Here is a 23,325-nt window from a genome sequence, read left to right as displayed (position 1 = left end):
GAGGCATAAACAGCACATGGGAATGAAGGCCAAAGAGACACCCATGGAGCCTCAAGTGTGACCGTTACTGCATGGTGTGGGCGAGCTGTGAGTGGGGAGAACCTATCTCTGCATGAGGACCAAGGGCAAAGCCATCTAGCACAGACTATCCACATGCACACAACCATGTGGAAGGCCTTACAAGCACATGAGGACTTGTGTATTCTAAAGAAATTGTCCAGAACAGTTGTCTTTAGAACAGCAATCCTCTCCTGGAACCTGGGCAACATACACCACACACACATGTGTGCACAATTCCAGCTCACCCAGCATCACACATGAGTCTCTGGAAACTGTTCTGAGATGCAAAGCTGAGGACCCTCCTGGGCCCTCATGGTGTCCCTTTTCCACCCACCTGCATCATCACACTGGCACTAGTGGAGACAGTTGAGGACAAATGTTGAATATATTGCTTTATTTTGTCTTTAATCTCAGAGGCCCTGGCTTTTGTTAGCAAGCTTAAGAGATCAAAAAAGGTATTTCTAGGCCAGGCGCGGTGGCTCAAGCCTGTAATCCCAGCACTTTGGGAGGCCGAGACGGGTGGATCACGAGGTCAGGAGATCGAGACCATCCTGGCAAACACGGTGAAACCCCATCTCTACTAAAAAATACAAAAAAAATTAGCCGGGCGTAGTGGTGGGCGCCTGTAGTCCCAGCTACTCGGGAGGCTGAGCCAGGAGAATGGTGTGAACCTGGGAGGCGGAACTTGCAGTGAGCTGAGATCCGGCCACTGCACTCCAGCCCGGGCGACGGAGCGAGACTCCGTCTCAAAATAAATAAATAAATAAATAAAACAAAACAAAAAAGGTATTTCTAATTGGTTTTACTGTTTCTGATTTTAGACTCTTTTGTATAAATATGGAAAGTCAGCACCTAGAGTCCACTGCAATAAGCACCACAGGAAGTGTTGCGTCTCCTCCAAACGAAGAAAGAAGATGAGATGGAGGGTTGGCAGGGGCTCAGAGGCATGTTCAGCCCTAAGGGACAAGAGTTGCCCCCTCCCTCCCAGGCTTGAAAGGGCCAGGACTGCAGGCAGGTGATGAGACAACAGAAGCTTCTCAGTACAACAGAATGGCTGCAGGAGAATCCAGATAGGAAAGTTTCCTGATTCACTCCAGGTGTGGCCTAAAGAGCTGCAGCCAGCTCACAGACAGTCTGGGCCCATCATGGCCTTTTCTGAGCAGGTAGCCACAGGGAAGGGTCTAGAACAACAAGAACTCACATAGGGCAGTACACTCTGACCCTGCCCAGCCCCAGGACCCATCCCAGAAGGGCACAGAGGTAACGTCTAAAAGAAAGCAGAGTCGGTGGCTCAGGAAGGTCCACTGCCAATTCCAGAGCTCTGCCATGCCCAGGCTGCTCTAGGGCCAGTTCTAAAATGGTAGAGGCCAGAGAGGCCAGAGGACGACGCATGGACTCACGCACTGCACCTTAATTCTGAGAAAACAGGTACCTGGGAGAAGGAGAGGATGAGAAGCCTGAATCAATCCAGTTTTTGCCTGAAAGTGACCGCATCCAAAACCCAAACCGGCCGAGTCCAATTAACTCTGTAAGACTGGAGTGTTTGGCTCTCAGTGGAAAAACGAAATAAGAAATTTTAGAAAACTCTAGAGGAAGCTTCCTGTTACAGAAATAGGGCAGAAGAGCTGAAACATAAGAACTCTGCAGACACCTGTCCATCAACAGGATCAAATCAGGTCCCCGGAAGCCTCCCCGCCTCAGGGGAGGACTGAAGAATCAGCGTGCCCTGTTGGGAAGTGCTCTCCAGGAACAGTTTCACAGTGCGTGCACTACCAGCATCAAAAAGGAACAAAAAGGAACCATGGAGGGGCAAAGGGAAACCCAACACAAACGTCTAACTATACACTCAGGAGGAACAGTGGGCTGGGGAGGGGTCTCTCCATGTACCTCGACTTCAGTTTTTTACTGTGGAACGAACCATGCAATTATTTTACGTGCCTAAAAAGAAAACTTAAAAACAGTGATACCTAAAAGATCAAAACCAAAATGAAATAAACATGTTACCAGCATGATCACAGAGAGAAGAATTATTCCAAGCGATGAGAAAACACATATTTGACTGTATGTCTGGCAGAATATAATGCAAGGACAAAAATAACCACAAAGAAATCTCCAATTGCATTCAGCAGACTTATTGTTGAAAATAATATTGGCAATGTTATTTTGAGCCTCCTATATATAGAAGGATGAAACAAATAATATTACTGTCATTAGAGTTTTCAGCATCACCGAAAAGATACAAATATAAAAATCCAAGGAGTGAAGTGAATTGGAAATATCAATATAAACTCATAATTTATTTTTATTTTCCTAAAAAAAAATCCTATCTCAGTGCCCTAAAAAGCCTCGGACCAATGACAACACAGATTATAGGGCTGAAAAACCATTTCCTGCTGAAAGAAACCAGGCCTTCTAGAAAAATGGTTAGTGTGAAGATGCTGCTCAGAGATGACTGACCTTAAAAAAAAAAAAAAAGACAGAAAACAGAAAGTAACCTGATACAGGCTCCAACTTGCCAAAACAGGAAATTTAACACCAAAAATATAAAAAGATGGCAATCGATCAAAACACATCAAATTTTTTAAAATCCATGACTTCATAACTGGGTGCTGATTATTATTTTGAAAACTGATAAGTAAAAATAATCAAACATTTACTATTTTTGAGAATAACCCAGTAGCTGAATATGTATTCTTTTTTAGAAAAAATCATGAGCTAATAATGCTGAAGAAATTAGGGAATTAAAAACCTCCATCTTGCAAAGTCAAATGTAACACAAAATGTCAACCATGCTTGCAAGGCAGCTGCTATAAAACCGTTGGGTGCAATGTGGATGGGAGACCACTGATGGACAGGTCACACGGATAACCACTCTACCATCAATCTCAACCTGGCAAGAAGAAAAGCAGCCAGCACCTGCCTGCTAGAGAGAAGCAATGAGAAGTGCACAGCCACCTAGGGAAGGGTTATTAAAACAACAACAACAACAAAAGTAGATCCAAGAAACTACTAAGTCTCCTGAAGACCTACCAGTTCACAGAAGCCGAGCAGAGGGCAGGAGGAGCACATAAAAAAAAGTTACAGAGGATGGGGGGCCAAAATGGGAGGGGCACTGTTAAAGATTAAAAGGGAAATCCCAAGACTAGCTAATTCCTAGAAACAGTAAATACTTTCACTTGCAAACCAACCCATCCCCAGTCCATGCCCTAACCACCCTTGGTCTAATCTAACTCTCACCTACCTGCCCTAAATCACTCCCTGGCCCCACACCAACCAGGGCCCACTCCTATAGCCCAGAGCCCATGCACATTATTCCAACTATCTAATCCTAAACCTGATAAGCTGTTTAACCTGCCCCACCCCTTCCTTCCCCTGAAACCATGATGAAGGCCACACTGTCCCCTTCCTCCTTCTGCCTGCTGATGACCTGGGTGCTCACTGTGTGGCCCTGTTCGGCATGGCGTGCATGCCCTCTGGTCTACAGGCTGTGAGTAATAAACTTCTGTCAACGACACGGCCTCTCTGTGTCATTGTTCAGTCACCTCCAAATATGAAAATCCCGCAAGACAATCAAGACATATGTCCATCTCATTTGTATCCTGGCTAGAACAAATCAGCCAGCATGAAAAGACATTTTTGAGACACAAGGGTGAGCCGAGCCCAGACTGGGATTAGAGATGATGTAACTTTCATCAGTTTGGTTGGGTATGATAATGGTATCATGGTGGTACCAGGTGAAATGTTCTCAGATGACAGAGTTAAAGGATCTATGGAGGAAGTGAAATGACGTCTAGGATTTGAGGGAAGGCAGACGGTAGAGACCAAACAAGACTAACCAGACATTAACAATTGCTGGAGCTACATTACGGGTGAGAATTCACTTCAGGCCTCCTGTGTGGCCAGTTTTTTAGCAGCTCACAGAACTGGCGTGTGGGAGCAGCAAAGGATGTACAGACTCTCCAGTGTCCTTTTCACATTTTATAGCCACAGAAACCAAGACATGAGAAGTAAGGACGACGTGGGTGTAGTCCTCGCAGCTGCCTGGTGATTCCTGGCCTCGGAATCAAGCCCAGTGAAAGGATCCACAAGGAGAGCAAAGGCTGGGAGGGGCTCAGGAAGTATGGAAGTGAATACACAGCTCCATGAGCCTGAGACTTTACAGGGACAGCTCTGTCTCCTGGGTCGGCTTCCATAAGTCCCTTTTGGAAATATCCAGAGTAGACACAAAATAAATGAAAAATAATGACCTCACTAACACAAGACATAATAATGTCATCTTTTGGCAATTAAAGGTTGAATGAAATGGTCAGATTGTGAGATAGAGGAGGGACCCCTCTTAGGGGTCTGCAGGACCCCACAAGCATGGAAATAAAGGAAAATCCTGAGTTCCTTCAAGGGAAAGTCCAGGCTCCCAGCTAGCCCTGAGAGATAAATGAGCAACTTGATAAGCAAGAAGGTTAACAGTAGCTTGAAACAATAGCCAAGGAAGTTAAAGTCACAGGATGTTTGGTTCCCTATAGAAAATAAATATAACATCTTAACATATGTCCCTGAGTTGTTTTTCAGAAACCTAGACCCCAAATGGATACGCTGGCGACCTCAAATAATGGAGAACTGAGGACTGAACTCTGACTGCCAATCTTTGTCCTAAATTTCTCCCTTAAGGGCCTAGAGGAAGTCACACCCACAAGCCAGAGCTGACATTCTTTTCTGTCGACTCCGACATTTTAAACAAAACTTCTCTTCTTTAACCAATTAAAAATCAGAAAATCTTTGATTCTACCTAGGAGTCCTATTCAAGATATCCTTATTCAAGATATCCCATCTTTTTAGGCCAAACCAGTGTATAATTACCATGTATTGATTTACGATTTTGTCTGTAACTTCTGCTTTCCTGAAATTTACCCCCGCCTTCAAAAACCTTGCTTGCAAGCCACTGGAGAGGTTCTGTCTTAAGCGGGAGCTGCTCAGTTCTCCTTCCTTGGCACCCTGCAAATGAAGGCCCTTCTTTCTCCTGCTGTAGATATTTCTCCCTCCATGTAGATATTTTGGCTTTACTGTGCTGGGCAATCATACCTAGGCTCAGTTGAGTAACAACTGCACTGTAAAGCCATGCATGTTTGCCTCGTCATCTGTGACTAGGAGGCCCAGAGCCGTGTCAGCCTGTAGGAGGATTCTTAAACCCGGCACGACACTTGTCTTATATTCCCTTAAAGCAAATTATATGAATGCAAGTGATCCTAACTTAAACACTCACGAAATCATTGCTCAAATACTCCTGTGTTGGGTCCCCATGGATCAGAATGTCTACTGATGTGTCCATGTTTGGGGTCAGCACAGGCTTTCAGAGGCCATCAGCTGCCTCAGCATATCCCACAGGATTACTCAGATCCAGGTAGCCTCAAGCCCAGTCCAGGGAATGGGAATGTCTCATGGGGGTTGTCTAACCTTGCCACACTGTCCAGTCTACTCTTGTACTGATCCCCATCAGGGACCTGCTTGTACTATCTGAAATCTGAATGCACCTCTGGCATGCGCCAGGAAACAGTCACTGTGGGGCTGAGAACTTACAACAATGTGAAGTGCTCTCATTGGCAAAAAATGTTCCCAAAAGGGTTCTTGGAGTTATGACCAAACTAAGGGGCTGTGTTCCCATCCACCTAAGGAATGGGATCAGGATGAGCCCCAGGCAGCCCAGCTGATAACCGGCCAAGCTGGGATTGCCTTATCTCTGCAGGTGGCACACAGTGAACCCCTCCATGCTGCCCCACAGTCTTCTGGAAATGGATGAAGGAACTGTGTGCTTAGTTCAACCAGTTCATGTTCCCGTTAAGAAAACGGACATCCAGAGAAGGGGCCCTGTCCCTCCGCAGGTGAAGGTGGAGTGAGACCGGGCTTCGGCAGGTGTTTCTCATCAATTCAAAGAGGTGTGGCCAGTCTCCCAAATATACATGGGTATTAAAGCAAATGTAAATCTAACAAGTATCCAATAAATGGGGAAAAGGTCAAAAATATTGTTCACATCTGTGACTACCAACCATGGCTAAGGAGATAAATAAACCATCAGCTACTATCAAGACTAAGGCAAACATGTTCTGTGTTTGTTTAACTTCCCATAGACGCCTTCATAGAGAAAGATATGTTTGGACTGCAGCTGTGTGTAATTTTCCAAGCCTGCCCTTCACAGGGGCCACTTGCATCACCAACACAAGGGCCTCAGACATACGACAAGTATACCTGTGGTACACACATCCCACGTGGTCCTACTTCTTGGGGGCCACCTGCATCTCCAACACCAGAGACTCAGAAACAGGCCCTTGCAGCCGTCAATTATACAACCTGGAGCCTACAGTCTAAACATGACCCAGCCTGGCTACCAGTGGGGCCTCAGTATGCATGGACATCTGGCAGCCACGACTCACTATAAACCATTAGAAAGAAAGGCAGCTCTTTCCTGCATATAATGCCCCTATGGAGACCAAGGCATTTAAAAGACATGCTCCATTGCTGCCATACAGCCAGACACAACGTGAGCACATCTGAGGGACACGCATCTCACATGCTCCTACTTCACAGGGGCCACCTGCATGGCCAACACCAGGGACTCACACACAAGACCAGCTCATACGAGGCACACACATCTTCCTACGTGCTCCTCAAAAATTGACTCACGCAGATTAGAGTAAAACATACACTTGAAAAATACGTAACACCATCAATGCACAAAGAAAATACAAACAAGTAATACAGAAAAAAAAAAAAAAAGGAGTGAACTGGGTCATTCCAATTTTGAACTTCTAGGCAGTTACCTCAACAAGGGGCAACAAGATTCAAATTGAAGATGAAAACTAGAGTGTCTGAGATGGAAACTATACTGGATAGAATTAATGATGGGACATACACTGCAGAAGAAAAGAGCTACTATCCAAATGGAATAGAAAGGAAAAGAATCCAAAAATTTTGAAGAAAATCACCAATGAGCTGCAGGCTCCCTCAAGAGTGGAACTCCTTAATACATGTGGAATTGATGTCCCAGAATGAAGAAGAGAAGAAGTCATAAAATGTATTTGAAAAAGGATCACCCAGGTTTTTTTGTTTTTGTTTTTGTTTTTTTTTTACCAATTTAACTGTAAAACTACAGATGCAAGCTCAACATACTGCAGGTACAGGAAACATGAAGAAAACTCAAATTCACATCAAAATCAAATTTCTTACAACCAGTGATGAAAAGAAAAAAAAAAGTAGACAGAGAAGACCTATTTCAAACAAAGGAAGAGAGTTGATGGCAGACTTCTTGTTGGAGACAACATGAGAGAACACAATAGAACAACATCTTCAAAGTTCTGAAGAAAACAAAGCAAAACTATCAACCTAGAACTCTCCCTGCGGTGAAAATACATTTTAAAAAACTGAGGCCATAAAAAGAGTCTTTCAGAAGTATAAAAACTGAAAGAATTCATCACCAACATGCCAGCACTATAAGAGATGTATTTTTAAATTATTTTATTTACTTTTTCACACACAGGGTCTCACTCGGTCACCTAGGCTGCAGTGCAATGATGTGATCATAGTTCACTGCAGTCTCAAACTCCTGGGCTCAAGTGATCCTCCTGCCTCAGCCTCCCAAATAAGTAGGACTATAGGTATGTGCCACCACACCCAGTTAAGTTTTTTTTTTTTCCTTTTTTTCAGTAGAAATGTGGTCTCATTATGTTGTGCAGTCTGGTCTCAAACTCCTGGCCTCAAGTGATCCTCCCACCTCAGCTTCCAAAGTGCTAGGATTACAGGTATGAGCCACCACACCCAGCCAAAAGGAATTATCTAGGCAGAAATATAAAACACAAAGAAATACTGACTGCATAAATGAATGAAAAGCAAAGGAAATAGTTACTACATGAATAAACAGATCAGATATTTTTACTGTTTAAATTGCTTTGAAAGAGAACTGACTGTGTAAATTCAATGTAAAATGGAGTTTATAACACAAGAAAAAGTAAAATGTACAGCAACAACATCATAAAGGCCAAGAAGGAAGAAACAGATGTATACAATTGTACGTTTCTTATGCTGTAATTAATAAATCATGTGATGGTAGACTGCTAAAAGTTAAAATATCTATTATAAACTTTAAAGCAACCACAAAAATAACAAAACAAAGAGTTATAAGCCAATAAAGGCAGTGAGATGGAATCATAAAACATAATAAATTGGCAAAATGGCCAAAGAAAACCAAAAAGGGAACAAAGAACAAATGAGACAAACAGAAAGCGAATGGCAAGGGGACAGACTAAACCTAACCACATCACTAACACAAATATTCCAAATACCCCAGTTGAAAGCAGAGATTGTCACCTTAGGTAAAAAAAAAAAAAAAAAAAAAAAAAAAAAAAAAAACCAACAAGGAAAAAACTTTAAATAAAAAAAAACAAACAGGCTGGGCATGGAGGCTCACATCTGTAATCCCAGCACCTTGGGAGGCTGAGGCGGATAGATTCCCTGAAGTTCGGAGTTTGAGACCAGCCTGGCCAACATGGTGAAAATCCTTCTCCACTAAAATTACAAAAATCAGCTCGGCATGGTTGCGGGCACCTGTAATCCCAGCTACTTAGGAGTATCATAAGTCGGGGACCATCTTTATGTCCAACTAGGGCTTGTCCAAGGAACAAAAGGATGTTTAGATATCCTACTATCAATTGATATAATTCATTCTATAAGCAAATTAAAAAGAAAAACCATATGATCCTTCCAATAGATGCAAAAGAATTAGACAAACTTCAACATCCATTTCTGATTCAAAAAAAAAAAAAACTCAGCAAATTAGAAACTCAGCAAACTAGAATAAAAAGAAAACTTGCTCAACTTGATAAAAAGTATCCACAAAAAATCCAAATGGTAATACCATATTTAATGATGCAAGACAGAATGCCTTCCCCTAATGTTGGAAACAAGACAAGAATGCCTGGTCTTGACACTTCTATTCGACATTGTACTGGCGGTTCTAGTCAGTAAAAGAAGGCAAGAAAACAGAAATAAAAGGCACCCAAGCGGGAAAGGAAGAAGAAAATCTGTCTTCATTCGCAAACAACATGATGATTTATGCAGAAAATGTATGTATACGGAAACCTACTAGAAATAAGTGAGTTCAGCGGAGTTTCAGAACAGTTTACTAATACAAAAACTCAACTGTACAGTTGGCCCTTGAGCAAAACACAGGTTAGGAGTGACAACCCCCATAGAGTTGAAAATCCATGTATAACTTTTGACTACCCCCAAAAACATAGCCACCACTGAGCAGAAACCTTACCAATAATACTAACAGTTGATTAACACATAAATAAGCTAGTATCTATTTAGGTTGGTGCAAAAGTAATTGTGGTTTTTGCTATAAGTAATTTAAGTAATTATGGTTTTTGCTATTTTTTTTTTTTTTAGATGATGTCTTACTCTGTCACCAGGCTGGAGTGATCTCAGTTCACTGCAACCTCTGCCTCCCGGGTTCAAGCGATTCTCCTGCCTCAGCTTCCCAAGCAGCTGGGACTACAGGTGTGTGCCACCACACTCAGCTAATTTTTGTACTTTTAGTAGAGATGGGGTTTCACCACGTTGGCCAGAATGGTCTTGATCTCTTGACCTCATGATCCGCCTGCACTCGGCCTCCCAAAGTGCTGGGATTGTGAGCCACCGCGCCCAGCCCTGCTATTACTGTTAAAGTCAAAAACCACAACTGCTCTTGCACCAACCTAAATACATGTATAATCCTTTATGCACTCATGGCATATGCAACCTTTTCTTAACATTTTCAATATTTCTAGGCTATGCAGTTCATCTGTGAGCTTTTCCAAACTATCACAAATCTCCAAAATATTTTCCAATATATTTATTGAAAAAAACCATGTATAAGTGGATCCACACAGTTCAAATCCATGATGTTCAAGGGTCAACTGTATTTTGCTATACTAGTAATGAACAATCAGAAATTAAAAGCTAAAAATCAATAGCATTGGCCGGGCACGGTGGCTCACACCTGTAATACCAGGACTTTTGGAAGGCCGAGGCAGGCGGATCACTTGAGGCCAGGAGTTTGAGACCAGGCTGGACAACATGGTGAAACCTCGTCTCTACCAAAAATATACAAATTAGCTGGGCATGGTGGTGTGTGCCTGTAATCTCAGCTACTCTGGAGGCTAAGGTAGGAGAATCACTTGAACCTAGGAGGCAGAGATTGCAGTGAGCCAAGATCACACCACTGCACTCCAACCTAGGCAACACAGCAAGACCTACCATCTAAAAAAGAAACAACTAGGAGCTACTTAGGAATAAATCTGATAAAATACATAAAATACATATACACTGGCCAAGCATGGTGGTTCATGCCTGTAATCCCTACAACTTTGCAAGGCCAAGACAAGAGCATCTGTCGAGCTCAGGAGTTCGAGACCAGCCTGGGCAACATGGTGAGACCCAGTATCCACAAAAAAAAAAAAAAAAAAAAAAAAAAAAAATTAAAAATTAGCTGAGCATGATAGCATGTGCCTGTCGTCCCAGCTACTCAGGACGCTGAAGCAGAAGGATTGCTTGAGCCCAGGAGGTGGAGGCTGCAGTGACCTGTGATTGCACCATTACACTCCATCCTGGGTAACAGAAAGAGGCCCTATCTCAAAAAAAAAAAAAAAAGAAAGAAAGAAAAAAGAACTACATATACACTGAAAACTATACATTTCTGAGAAATGCATAGAATTTTTTTCTATATATTTTTTCTGAGAAAAAATTAAAGAATATCTAAATAAATCTAAATAAACATATGGTGTTTGTGAATCAGAAGACTACTTTTTAAATGTTAATCCTCCCAAGATTGGTAACATAGATTCAACACAACTCCCAAACAAAATTCCAGCAGGCTTTGTTGCAGAAACTGACAAATTGATTATAAAATTCACATAGAAAAGCAAAGCACCTAGAATAGCCAAAATCACTTTGAAAAAGAACCATAAAGTTGGATAAAACACAGGACCTGATTCCAGACAAAACATTATAAAACTACAGGGCCAGGGTATGTGGTTTCTGATGTCAAGATAAACACATAGGTTAATGGAACAGAATTTTTTTAAATCCAGAAATACATTCAACTACATATGGACAGGTGATTTTTCTAACATTTTGGAAAGGGAATTCAGTAGAGAAACAATGGTCTTTTCAGTAAATGATTCTGGGACAATTAGGTATCAAGATAACAACCAAAAAAATCCAGCTTTGACCCATACCTCGAAACATATACAGAAATTAACTCCAAATGTATTATAAACTTAAATGTAAAACCTCAAACTATAAAACCCCTAGAAGAAAACACAGGAGAAAATCTATGACTTTGGTTAGGCAAAGATTTTTACTTTATTCTACGTAAGTATATATTTATTTACTTTGCAACCTTACTCTGAGATGAAGGGATATGCAGGCTTGGCTTAGATAGCTGGCAAATGAAACAAATGACTGTGATTATTTGTGTATCTTTCTCATGTGAGTTTTCCTTAGGACAATGTGTACTTGTAAAGCTATGGAAATTCACATGCGCACAAAAATTATGAATACACTATGTTGTGTTTACACCTTATTAAACATTAATCTGATAATTGCATCTAATGCTTTGACTTTTTGTGGACGATGTTTGTTTTCAAGTTTGGATGCAGAGCTTATAAAATGGTGAATGAGTGAAATAGTATTCAATTTGCTTGTGATATAGTATGTGTTCTATAAAACAAGTATTTAAGGAAAACTTTTGTTCCCCTGATGGATTGTGAGGCAGACTAAGGCACAGATTGTATTCTCCTTACATATGCACGTACCAGTGATTAGCAGTTTCCTGCACACAGCAGAATGAGAGGACATTTGCAGAGTTAAAATGGAATCCAACTGCATTATAATGGTAATAAGGACAGCGTTATTTGACAATTCTCTAAAACAGACAAAGCTGATAAATGGACAATTTCTAGCATCAAATGTTATCTGGTTATATAATTAAGAACTTGATGGGATTTTTAAAATGAGTTTATCTTTATGTTGGAGGGTCTCAATGATTTTCAAGTTGGATTTTCAAATACTCGCATAGTTTTAAAAACACTGACCCCGCTGATCACAGCTTTCCTGGTAACAATGATAATGATCACATATTGAGTGTAAACCCTATCCTAGGCACTGTGCTAGATGCTTTAGACTTTTTATTATTTTACTTTCCATTACTTTCTCACTAACCAACCGAAATAGTCATATTTAGTCTTATTTTTGAATCAGGAGACTGAAATCCAGAGAGATTCTGGATGGCTGCTCAGTGTGTGGTAGGCTGAAATTCCATGCCTCCCCAACCCCCCAAAGACACCCACGGTCAAATTTCTGGAATCTGTAAATGCAAACTTACATGGCAAAACACAAAACAAAGCAAACAAAAACAAAGATCTTTGTAAGGTAATAAAATAAGGATCTTAAAATGGGGAAACCATCTTGGATTATCCAGATGAGCCCTGAATACAATGACATGTACCCTTATAAAAATGAAGCAGGAGGAAATTTTGCACACATACAGAGAAAGGGAAAGAGAGAGGGAGGGAGGGAGGGGGAAAAGGCAGGGAAAGAGAGAAAACAGAAGAATGAAGAGGAGCAGGCAGCATTATCGAGACAGAGGGAGACTGGAGTGAGGTGCCCACAAGCCAAGGAATTCCAACAGCCAAGAGAGGATGTAAGAGTTAAGGGACAAATTCTCCTTTGGAACCTCTGGATGGAGTATGGTTCTGCGAATATCTGGATTTTGGCCAAGCAATACTGATTTCAGAATTTGGGCCTCCAAAACTGTGAGAAAAGAAATGTCTCTTGTTTCAAGCCACCAAGTTTGTGGTAATGCACCACAGTAGCTTTGGGAAGCCAACGCACAGTTATAGCACTTTGGGCAAAGATTTTTTAAATACAACATGAAAGTTACAATGCATTAAAAAAACTGACAAATTGGACTTCATAAACACTAAAACTTCCTGCTCCTCAAACAACACTGTTAAGAGAATAAAACAAGCCAAAGTCTGAGGGATCATATATCTGATGGAGGACTTGTATGTAGAACATACAAAGAATGCTCAAAACTTTACAAAAAGAAAAAAATCAACCCAAATAAAAGGAAGTGGTCAAAAGGTTTCAACAGACACTTCACCAAAAAGATAATATGAGTGGCCAATAAGCAATGAAAAGATGCTGAAACACATCAGCTATTAAAAAATAGGAAATTAAAACCACAATAAAATAGCACCACATGCCTATTAGAAAAAAATACTAAAATTAAAAAGACTGACATCAAGTGCTGATGAGGATGTGGAGCAACTGGAACTCATACACTGCTGATGGGAATGTGAAATGCTACAATAACTCTGAAAACATTGCATCTGTTTCACAAAAAGTTAAGCATACATCTACCATGTTTTTTAGGCATCCTACTTCTAGGTATTTACCCCAGAGAACTGAATATCCATACATAGACTTGTACATGAATGTTCATAGCAGCTTTATTTGTAATAATCCAAACCTAGAAATAACCCAAATGCCCATCAAAAAGTGAATAAACAGACATGCTGCAGTACAGCTACAAAATGGGATGCTTCTAAGCAATGAAAAGGAATGAAGTACGGACACATGCAACAAATCTGATGAATCTCAAAACAATCATGCTCAGTGAAGAAAAGCCAGACAAAGTAGAGTACATATTGCCTTGTTCCATATATATAAGATTCTAGAAAATTCAAACTTATTTGTAGTGATAGAGTTGCCTGGACACAGGGAGAGAGTAAAATGAGAAGTGGGAGGAGAAAGGGATTGCAAAGGGTCTGGGAAACACTGAAGGATATGCTCAGCATTTTGACTGTGGTGATGGCTTCACACATGTGTACATACGCCCAAATGAACAGAACCATACACACATGCAGCTCATTATCAGTCAATCCTACCTCCAAAGTAAGGAGTCCTCTGTGCCACCGAGGACAGTGGGAAACCGAGGAAAGGTTTGAAACAGGAAGCAGAGCTCCTCGTGCTCACCCCACGAGGAGCTGCTATGGAAATCCCGGTGAGGTGTAACATATCCCAGAGGCACTGAACCACAGAACTCACACACATTATTGGAAGGCGGGCACTAGTTAGGCCACACATGGTGCAGTTTGTTGGAAGAAAGAAGCATGCCAGGTTGCGGAAGACAGAGTGTTATGCAAACCTTTCCTAGGAAAACTGACAGATTCACTTTGTATTCAAAAAGTCATCCAAACATACCTGAGAACTTTTCTTAATAAATAATTTTCCTAAAGACACCAAAACATGGCCCATGGGCTGTCCTGCCTTGGGGAAGGGTGGTGGTGCCTCCTCATATACCCCGCTTCGCCCAGAAACCACTCACCCTCCACCTCTGGTAGGGTCTGGGCAGGTCACTCTGCAAGGATCCCAGGCCAGGGAAACACTTTCCCTGCTGTGTGAAGAAATATGCATTTCCATTCTGCTCACTGTAAACTGTGCAGGGGCCTGGAGGGGCTCTAGTAGGGGCAGGAGCATGGAGATGGATGGTGGAAACCGAGGTCTTCATGTAGGGAAAGCGACAGGCTCACTTGGCTGGAAGGTTGGGGTGTGAGGAAAACCCATGGGGTCAGAGTGGAGAATGCCAAGGGACCCACCTCTGAGGCCCAGCGGTCTGTATACGAGCACAAGCTTTAGAGAGTGGCTCTCAGCCTCTGGCCTGCAAAATCCAGGGAGTTAGCAAAATGCCGATTCTTTATCCCTAGGACTTTGATGAGTGGTTCTGGATATGGCCCAAGAATCCACCTTGAGGTGTCCCAGGTGACATGACACTTGCTTCTCAATCACACATGAGAAACAGCAAAGAACCACCCCACCAGGAGCCTGCCAGGGGTAGCCGCACGCTCAGCCACAGCTGTGCATATGCAAAGTGGGCGCCAGGAGTCTTGGGGAGCTTGGCATCCTCCCTCTATCCCCACAGGGCACTCACTATCACCTGGTGACAGCCAGTCAGACTTGTGCTTGCTCTGCAGATGCATCTCTCCACGAGTGGATTCTGGAGGCTACTTACAACAACAGGGAGGGTAAGGAGCGGCCAGTGCTCTTCAGAGCCATCATGCGCAGATAGCTGAGCCCTAATAAACCCACAGCCAGCTCTCCCAGGTACTGATCCTGCTCCCAGCCCAACTCAGCTTCTCCAAATGAGGCTCCTGGCCAACAAGTGCCTGTTGTAGGCCACCCCAGCCCCTCCTCTGGCCATTCTCATATGTGGGCCCCATCAGAGGTTCCCCAGCTTCAGGTAACAGGCCGAGGAGTCTAGAATCCATTGGAGTGGACACACTGGCATGGCACCGCCCCACTTAAACAGGCAGGGATAGCCATTGTGTGCCAGGCTCCATGGTCAGCACTGGGACTCAGTGCCAACTCAGACATGTGTATGGGCTGTCCACAGGCCAGCGCCTCCCTGCAAAACCGCCATACAGTGATGAATGAGTAGGGTTAGCTGGACAGGATGCACCCATTCCACAGAAGGCTGGTGAAAGGTCAGAGGCCCAATGGGCAGAGACCTAGAGAAAAGATGGTCTTTGGGGCTTTTAAGGATGAGTAGGAGTTCTCTTCTAGGAAGACAGGCTTTGGAGCTATAATGACACCGCTTCCAATCCTGGCTGTGGCTCTGGGGATGTTGCTTTATCACATGAGCCTCATTCTGCTCACTCTTAGAATGAAGATGACATCATGTCCCGGCCAGGATGTTACAAAGACTTCTGTGAGGTCACCAACTTGGCCTTTGTCTCCTCATGTTGCACAGTGCAGCCAAACTCAAGACTTTCAACTAAGGCTCTTAAAGTTCCACCCTGATTTTGAGGGCAGGGATCAAGAGAAGAAACAGGCCCAGCCCCTTGTGCCTGCATCTGCTCACATCGGAGCATCGCCTCCTGGCCCTCTAGTGCTATAAAACAATTGCTGGTCAATATGTGCCCCCACCCACACACTGCCGTGCCTTCTACACCCCAAGGCTGTCACTCTGTGGTGGCATCAGTGCACTAGGGCAAGGCCCCATCCTCCTTTCTGCCTGACTGGCGAGATCCCTAATCGAGCCCCTGTCTGCTCCCATGTGATCAAGGGCTTCATGCCCAAAGGGATCCCATTTACAATAATGTGTTCCTAGAAACCAGAAAATATTCTCTTCAGCTCAGACTCAAATGTTGCTGGGACTGAGCAGCCACTTTACACCAGAGTTGTAGTTATTGGGGGTGATGCTATTTATGCTGCTGCATGGACTGCTGGTCCAGTTCTCTCTGCTGTGCTCCTCATGGGCACCTGGAGCTCTCAACTGGCAGAATTCACGGACTACATGAAGGCATCTTGCCGCTGTAATGATATCCTAACCTCTGCCAGCACTGTCAGCCCTGCTATGCAGAAACAGCATCTCCAAGAACAAAGGCAGCCAGCAGCACAACCTGGAGGCTCCATGGGGCTGATTCCCAGGACACTCCACCGCCCAGAGGCCAACACATCAGCCACTGCCCAGCTGCTGGGCAGGCACACAGCAAAGACAGGGCGCATGGATGTCTTTAAACGTAACACTGTTCAGGTGTCATGGTTTAGAGCAGAGGCTGGCATGCTGAGGCCGTGGACCACTCCTTGTTTTGTAAAGTTCTACTGGTGAACAGTCACACCCATTTGTTTAAGTATTTGTGGCTGCTTCCATGCTCCAACGCAGAGTTGAGTTGTTGCAACAGAAACCATATGTAACCCACAGAGCCTGAAATATTTACTATCTGCCCTTCACAGACCTAGTCAGCTAACCCCAGGCAGAGAACCTCACATTAGGGGCTGCTGGGTCCAGAGCCATCAAGCCTCTATGAAGTAGTTGGTCCTCCCTGACCCTCAGTCTCCTTCTCTTGGACATGGGATAACACCACAATCCTGCATGGTCACTGGGAAGCACACGGCTTTGTGCTTCAGCAGGTGTCCGCAATACACACATCTGTGCACACATGGGAAGTCAAGAGGACAGACTCCCCTGACACAAAATCATGTCAGCTTAGTCCCCATTTCTCATGAGGTGACTGTGTTCTGTGTTGCCAAAGGACTCCAGGAGAATGTTCCCAACCAAAGGTGGTGACCCACAGGGGACACACAAGCACTTACATGCATGTACAGATGCACAGTCACACAGGTACACACATACATACATACTTATATATATACTACATGCATGCTAACCTACAACACGTACACACTTGTGTTCATGTAAGCACTCACACATGTAACACACCTACACACATAACACACATACATTTGCAGGCACACAGGCTCACTCATGTACATTCCCACACATGCACACCCTTGTTCACACATTTATGTGTACACACGTATGCACATGCATGCTCACACATGTGCACACTCACACACGTATGTACAGGCACACACATCTCAACACATCTCTCACTCCACTTGGCCCATCAGGCCTCTCCACCATGTACACCACCCACTCTCTGATGCATGCACATTCTTCTTGATAAAAGTATGTAAGCCCGCATCCCAGGCGTGAATCAGTGTCCTGGCAAAAGAGCCAAGGAGGTTTCAAGGAGTCACTTGGAACATGGAAACACGAGATGAGAGAGCATGTGATGATGCCTCGAAACAGGCCCAGAGCCCCCACCCATATACCCTGGACAGTGGCACAGACAGAAAGGAACAGCAGATGCCAAGGCCTGGGACCAGGGTGACAGCCCAGCACCATGAGCAGCAGGCAGCTCTCCATAACATCTTCAGCCTCTCCTAGGAGCCAGCACTTCTTTATCAAAGGAAGAAACTGCAAAGCAACTGGGCTGAAATAAGGTGCCTCATAAGAGAACTAGAGCCCCAGGGAGTCTACAGCAGGACTGCAAAGGGCCTGTGCTGGCCCAACGTGGGTCCTGTCCCCTCATGGACAAAGGTACTGATCTCAGGACTGCCAGGAAGACAGAATCAGATGGTAGGAGTGGAGGACCCAGCACCAGCTCCAAGCACAGTGAGAGAGAAAAGGCCCAGGTGGGGCCAAGCGGGACCCTCCAGAGAAAAGCTCCCAAGATGACCAGCTTCCTGCTGAAGGGGTGGGAAGCAGGAGCAGGCCCAGGACACAACACTGGCTGCACAGTCCAGGGGACAAGCCTAGTGGATGGCCCAGATAAGACTGCAAGGGCACTGCAGACCAGAAGCTCTGCAAGGGCATTGCCCAGCAGAAAGATGAAGTGGGCTTTCCCAAACAGGCTGCTGTGGAACATTGGCTCAGGCTATCAACGGGGTGTCACTGCCCACAAAGATTCCTGTGGGGAAATAAAGGTCTTGAGATCCAGTTGTTAAGTCAGTTTACTTTTCCACTGTTTATTGGAAAAGTAAAAGGTGCTGATCTTTTCCACTGTTTACTGGAAAACTAAACAGTGACTTTACAACTGGATCTCAAGACCTTTTCTTCCCCACAGGGATCTTCCAAAGGGAGTAGTGTCCAAAATCCCTCATGCCCACCCTCTTTCCCCCCTACCCCTCCTACCTTAACCTCTCTCCCTAATCAGGTGTCTGCAACAGGCTCCCAAGTTTTCTCCTACCTCTAGTGGGTCCCGCTAACTGCTGCCATGTATGGCAAGTCTCACTGGCCTCAGCTTGTGTGACACCGCCTGGCTCTGTCCTGCCCAGCCCTGCCCTGTGCTCAGAATGCCCCTCAGGACTCTGCACAAGCCAGCCCCTTATCAAGGTGCCTTCCTCTCCCCTCCTTCACTGAGGGAGCATCCACATTTTCCCCCAAGACGCTTCACTGCCACCTCCTCTGAAAAGGTTCTGCCTTGCTGAACAGAGCTCACTGCCCCTCACTGCTTCGTCTCACACTGACCTCAGCGCCCCTCCCTGACCACCTGGAGGCTGGACAAGAGGTGAACCTGAACTTGGCTCCATCTCACTGTGCTCCTCTCACACCCTCACAGGGCAGGGATGCTAGGTGTCTGGGGTCCAAGGAAACAGTGGCCCTGAAAAGCATCACATCCTGGGCTCTCCTGACACCAGACTCCCTCCTCCCCTTCCCCCTTGGAAAGAGGAGACTTTCTGTGTCCATGGTCAGTCATCCTGCAGAAGCCGACCCTTCCTGCACAGGCTGGGCGTGAAAATCTCAGGGAGGATGTGCCAGGTGAATGGCAAGAGGGGAAGTTCCATCACATGCAACCAGGGCACATTCTAGCTTTCAGTCTGATGACTGATGAGCAGTACAATGGATCCGTGGGCAGCAGAGGAAAAGGAGGGGTAGGGTATCGATGCCATGCAACAGATGTGCTCTCTCTGGGCCTGCAACGTCTGTTGGCTTCTGCAGCTCAGATCCCAGTCCCACGTGTCCTGTCTCTAAACACAGCACATTCTGTGCCAGCCCCTCAGACGCCTTATGGCCAATGTGACTAAGTCCCAGGAGGGCAAACCTCTGTACAAGGAGGTTTGGCTGGCTTGCTCATCTTTGCTTCCAAACATGCGCACTACAAGCCAAGGCTGTTGGTATGGCCTTGGCCCGACGTTCAGCAGAACTTGGCTGCCAGATGTGGCTGGTCCAAGGAAGGTCTTTCAAAACCCCAGCACGCAAGGGTGGTCACTGCCTGCAGGCATCAGGAGGCATCAGCAGCTGGGCCCCCAGCAGACAAGTTTCAAACCCAGGAGGGTGGCAGACCCAGAATCAGGCCTGCTCCAGTAGAGCCCAGAACGAGGGGTTGCAATCACCAGCTCTGTTTGCAGTGGGACACAGTGGCAGCAGGATGGGGCACAGGGCAGACCCATACCTACATATGGCCTGCACAATGAAGCCTTCTGCATGGAAGTCCCCATTCGACGGCATGCTGGCCAGGCTTGTGCAAGCATTTTCTTATCTGGTAAATGCAAGGTTCCGGTCCAAGGAAAGGAATCAATGAATGGTGAGGCTAAAAACAACAGGTGAGTGATTTATAACCTTGCTGGAAGAAATGCTTAGCAATCAGTGTAGTTCATGGTCCAAATACAGGGAATCCACTGGCATATCATCACTCCAGAAGCAATTCTAATTTAATTCGAATAAAGAAAAACACTGCACTTACCGTGGCTAATTCGTCAAACTTGCCGAAGAGCTCATTGAGGAGTTTCACCAGCTCCTGGGCCGTGCACTGGGATGCCAAGCCCGTGAAACCCACGATGTCAGCAAACAGGATGCTGCAAGAGAAAGGGATGCCAGGCTGCCCTTCTCCCAGTCACTCAGGAAATAATTCCTAGAGGTGTACAGACGTTTACATCTCCAAATCACTGTAGAATCAATCACCCCATTTAGTCCTCAATGCAGACTAGAAATGAAGGCTTCCTGGTTCCCATCATATAGGTGAGAAGACTGAGGCTCAGAAAAGCCACAGAATGCCTGGCCACCGGGGGAGTAAATGAGGCCATTCACAGCTCGCCATCCCCCATGCTGACCCCTCACACTACACAGGGAAAGCCCATCTCCCCTCCACTAGACCTGCCTCCCCTTCTTGAGGAGGTTACGATGTGGCCAGTGGCACCGAGCAGAAGTGAGGTGCTTTTTTAAGCATGTGGCCCCTCCACACCCCAATATTCCCCTTCTGCCCCCTGAATGCAGGAAACTCGCAGGCCCTGAGTGTGGTATCAATGCTTCACAATGAAAAGGGAGGGAGTCCCCAAATTCCTGGGCAAAGGGGCCGCCCCCTCAGTCTGCAATGACAGCAGGAAACACACTGTCTTGCATCACAGCCTCTGTGTACTGAGTGTCTATGATAGCACTGGGGTGAGCCCTAAACAACACAGTGTCTACCCACAGGGCAGAACTTGCATATTTTCTGGAATAATAAGACTTTAAAAAGATGTTTCCAATTGTTTTCTCTTCTTGCAATATTAAAACATGCTCTTTGAAAATATCGGAAAACAAATTTAATTATATATTTTTCTCTGTAAAAATGTTGTAGCTTTAAGATATCTCTCCACAGGGTCCCAATCATTTAACCATATTCTTTCAAAGTGTTCTCAGCTTTTTCTCTAACTTTGAGGCTTCCTGAACCCAGAACGCCCCCAGCACCACTACAGGAAATAAACGCAAAGTAAAAGAAAATGACCTATTTTGTTCACAATACAGGGTATCTCCAAAGATGGGCCAGCCAGCAGGGCAGGAGGGGGCAGGGTTCAGAACCTGGACTCCAAAGGGCACTATCCAGCTTCACCATTGATAGCAACTTATCCAACTGTTCTGCATGTCTGCCATGTAAAATGGGAATAAGACTAGAGTCCAGGTCATACCTTGCCCCTAGTAAGAGCTCAGTGATTGTTGACAATCATTTATAATACTTTTTAAGTATTCTAATTCATTTATTCACTTGCTTATTCAACAAATATTTATTGAGGGCTATATGTGCTGGCATTGCTTTAGGTGCTTGGGATTTAGCAGTGGAATAAAAGATTCATGGCAGGGTATGTTGGCTCATGCCTGTAATCCCAGCACTTTGGGAGTACAAGGCAGGTGGATCACTTAAGTCCACGAGTTCGAGACCAGCCTGAGCAACATGGTAAAACCCCATCTCTACAAAAAATACAAAAATTAGCCAGGTGTCTTGGCATGCACCTGCAGTCCCAGCTACTTAGGAGGCTGAGGTGGGAGGATCACTTGAGCCTGGGAGGTGGAGGTTGCAGTGAGCTGAAGCATGCCACTGCACTCCAGCCTGGCAGACACAGTACAACCCCGTCTCAAAAAAAAAGGATGTGAACAAACCTCACTGCCCTCAGAAAGACTCCATTCTATTCAGGGAAGGGGCAAACAAGCAGAGAACATCAAAGGTGACAGACACATGTAACTATGGAAAAGCAGGGAAGTCAGATATGGACCTGTGTATACTGTCAACTAGGATTGCTCATGGGGGTCCTGAAGGAGGGGAGGGGGGAAAGGGACACACAGACACTGGGAGAAGAGGATTCTGCGTGGTGGTAACAGCAGGTGCTGCTCTTGTGATTTTTGCTAGATATAGAATTATCTTTTCATTTCAACCTTTGAATATGCCATTCCACTGCCTTCTGGCCTCCCTGGTTTCTGATGAAAAATCAGTTGATAACCTTGTTGAAGATCCCTTATAGATGATAAGTCGTTTTTCTCTTGCTGCTTTCAAAATTGTCCTCAAGTCTTTAGTTTTTGACAGTTTGATAATGACATGTCTCAGTGTGGGTCTTTTTGAGTCTACCCACCTTGGAGTGCACTCAGCTTCTTGGACGTGTAGGTTAACGTTTTCCAAAACTTTGAGACATTTATGGCCATTATTTCTTCAGATATTCTTTCTGCCCCTTTCTCTTTCTCCTCTCCTGTGGGACTCTCAATATGTGTGTACTGATATAATTGATGGTGTCCCTTAGGTCCCTGACATTCTCTTCATTTTCTTCATCCTTTTTTTCATTCTGTTCTTCAGACTGGATAATCTCAACTGGGCTACCAAGTTCACTAATTCTTTCTAAAGTGTACTCTACATTATTGTTGACTACAGGTAAAATATTGTACAGCAGATATCTACAGCTTCATGGCCACTGACTGGTAACTCCCCATTTCTTCCTCCCCCAAGACCCTATAACCACAAAGACACTCTAATTCTATGATTTCGACTATTTTAAATACCCCATGTAAGTGTAATATTGCAGTATTTGTCTTTATGTAACTGGCTTATTTCACTTGTATAATGTCCTCAAGTTTCATCTATTTTGTCACATATTGAAGAATTTCCTTCAATTTTAAGGCTTAACAGCATTTCATTTTAGGTACATAACACATTTTCTTTTAACACCTTTATTGAGATATCACTGACATAAAAATTGTGTTTACTTATGTGTATATGTGGTATACAATTTGATGTTTTGATAAACCTACATAGGTTGAAATAACTGACACAATCAAGGTAATTAAAATAGCCATTACCTTTGCATAGCTACCTGTGCGTGAGCAAATTTCAAATATACAATACAGTATTGTTAAATATTGTGACCACGCTGTATGTTAGATCTCCAGAACTTATTCATGCTGCCTAACTAAAATTTTGTATTCTTTTACCAACATCACCCCATTTTCCTCTGCCTTCATTCCCTAGCAACCGCCATTCTACTTTGCTCCTATGAATTTGACTATTTTAGTTCCACATACAAATGAGATCATGCAGATATTTCTGTCTTACTTAGGTTACAGTAATGTCCTCCAGCTCCATACATAGT

The 23,325-nt window shown here is 44.3% G+C and overlaps 1 protein-coding gene across 2 annotated transcripts in view; it reads right to left on the bottom strand.

The window, feature by feature from the left end:
• The window catches only part of ADCY1 (adenylate cyclase 1), a 138,335-nt gene that overhangs the window by 68,856 nt on the left and 46,154 nt on the right, over window positions 1–23,325 (bottom strand). For both annotated transcript variants that reach the window (XM_023226478.1, XM_023226479.1), the window contains one exon: window positions 20,181–20,292. In XM_023226478.1, the coding sequence (XP_023082246.1) occupies window positions 20,181–20,292 (112 nt within the window). The remainder of the gene's footprint in view (window positions 1–20,180; window positions 20,293–23,325) is intronic.

Source organism: Piliocolobus tephrosceles, chromosome 8, assembly GCF_002776525.5.
Source record: "Piliocolobus tephrosceles isolate RC106 chromosome 8, ASM277652v3, whole genome shotgun sequence".
NCBI lineage: Eukaryota > Metazoa > Chordata > Mammalia > Primates > Cercopithecidae > Piliocolobus > Piliocolobus tephrosceles.
The sequence above is the reverse complement of the archived record's forward strand: the minus strand, read 5'-3'. Positions and strand labels throughout refer to the sequence as shown.